Source organism: Solanum verrucosum, unplaced genomic scaffold (assembly GCF_900185275.1).
Source record: "Solanum verrucosum unplaced genomic scaffold, falcon-dt-bn FXZP01000243.1, whole genome shotgun sequence".
Taxonomy (NCBI): Eukaryota; Viridiplantae; Streptophyta; class Magnoliopsida; order Solanales; family Solanaceae; genus Solanum; species Solanum verrucosum.
The window spans coordinates 287,651-289,130 of record NW_026020004.1 but is presented as its reverse complement, the minus strand read 5'-3'; the positions used below and the strand labels follow the sequence as shown (position 1 = coordinate 289,130).

Sequence of the window (1,480 nt, the reverse complement as noted above, 5' to 3'; positions counted from 1 at the left end):
CCTTAGCAAGGAAGATCTGCCAAACCCGTTATTTTTGGATGACTATGGAGAATGATTGTTACAAGTTCATGCAAAAATGTGATAAATGTCAAGTACATGGAGATATGATTCGAGCGTCGCCTCACGAACTCAATGCCATGAGTTCAACTTGGCCGTTTGTAGCTTGGGGCATGGATGACATTGGTCCAATAGAGCTAGCCTCCTCCAATGGACATATATTCATCTTTGTTTTCATTGACAACTCTACCAAATGGGTGGAAGAAGCTTCGTATAAGTCGGTGACCAAGAAAGTTGTAGCTGATATCATCTATAGTAATTTGATATGTAGGTTTGGAGTGCTGACATCCATAACTACTGATAAGAGAACGAATCTCAACAGTCATTTGATGAGAGAAATATGTAAACAATTCAAGATTACTCACTGAAACTCAACTACTTATCGTCCCCAAATGAATGGAGCTGTAGAAGCCGCCAAGAAGAACATCAGGAAGATTTTGAGGAAAATGATTGACAACCACAGAGGTTGGCATGAGATGTTGCCATATGCTTTGTTAGGTTACAAAACGACTGTCAGAACGTCAATCAGAGCTACTTTATACTCGTTAGTATATGGAACAGAAGCAGTTATACCTGTCGAAGTTGAAATACCTTCATTAAGAATCATCCAGGAAGCTGAATTGAGTGATGTTGATTTGGTTTACAAGTAGATTTATCAGTTAACATTGATTGATGAGAAGACAATGGTTGTTGTTTGACATGGTCAACTTTATCGACAGAGAATGATTTGTGCTTTCAACAAAAAGGTACGAGCCAAAATATTTGAAATTGGTCAGTTCGTTCTCAAGCGCATTTTTTCTCATCGGGATGAGTACAAAGGGAAATTTGCACCAAATTGGCAAGGACCCTACTTAGTTCGCAAAGTGTTAGCTGGAGATGCCCAGGTCCTATTAGAGATGGATGGCACCAAATGGCCAGAACCGATCAACTTAGACGCTGTCAAAATATATTATGTGTGAAGTTTCAGTTGGAATCTCTGTTATTTCCTTGTATTTCCTTGTAATAGTTCTATTTTCTTCTAATTGCTTTCTTTAGAATTTTGTACCCGTGTAATGAACTACGTCTGACCTGGATTCTCAAGAATCAGATGCATAGGCGGCCTATGTAGGCCTCGGTCACCCCTTTAGCCCTTTTTAATGTTTCCTTTTGTATTTGAACTACGTTCGTCCTGAATTCTCATGAATGTCGGCCTTGGTCGGTTCCATTTTTAAATTTCCTATTTTTTTTAATCCTCGAGAGAAGGAACTACGTTTGACCTGATTCTTGCCTCAACAAGATAGGTAGGTGCAACAACAGCTTTGTGATATCTCCCGTTTGATTTCTATTTTTCTTTACAATGCAAACTGGACAAAAGTTTTGAGAGGAACTCAAAAATTCTCAAGAAGAAATCTCTCCAACAAGAAAAGGCTGAAGTTACGTTGAA

The 1,480-nt window shown here is 38.8% G+C and overlaps 1 protein-coding gene across 1 annotated transcript; it reads left to right on the top strand.

The window, feature by feature from the left end:
• Positions 1-449: 449 nt before the first annotated feature.
• On the top strand, positions 450-1,016 carry LOC125819405 (uncharacterized). Its single transcript, XM_049498836.1, has 2 exons — positions 450-695; positions 777-1,016. The coding sequence occupies exons 1-2, from the start codon at positions 450-452 to the stop codon at positions 1,014-1,016; spliced, it is 486 nt and encodes a 161-aa protein (XP_049354793.1).
• The last annotated feature ends 464 nt before the right edge of the window (positions 1,017-1,480 follow it).

Bases quoted from the DNA above. Each gene is read 5' to 3' on its own strand.
- LOC125819405 (XM_049498836.1), top strand. From the start codon at position 450: ATGAATGGAGCTGTAGAAGCCGCCAAGAAGAACATCAGGAAGATTTTG. The intron at 696-776 runs GTTTACAAGTAG...CTTTATCGACAG, and splicing joins AATTGAGTGATGTTGATTTG to AGAATGATTTGTGCTTTCAA.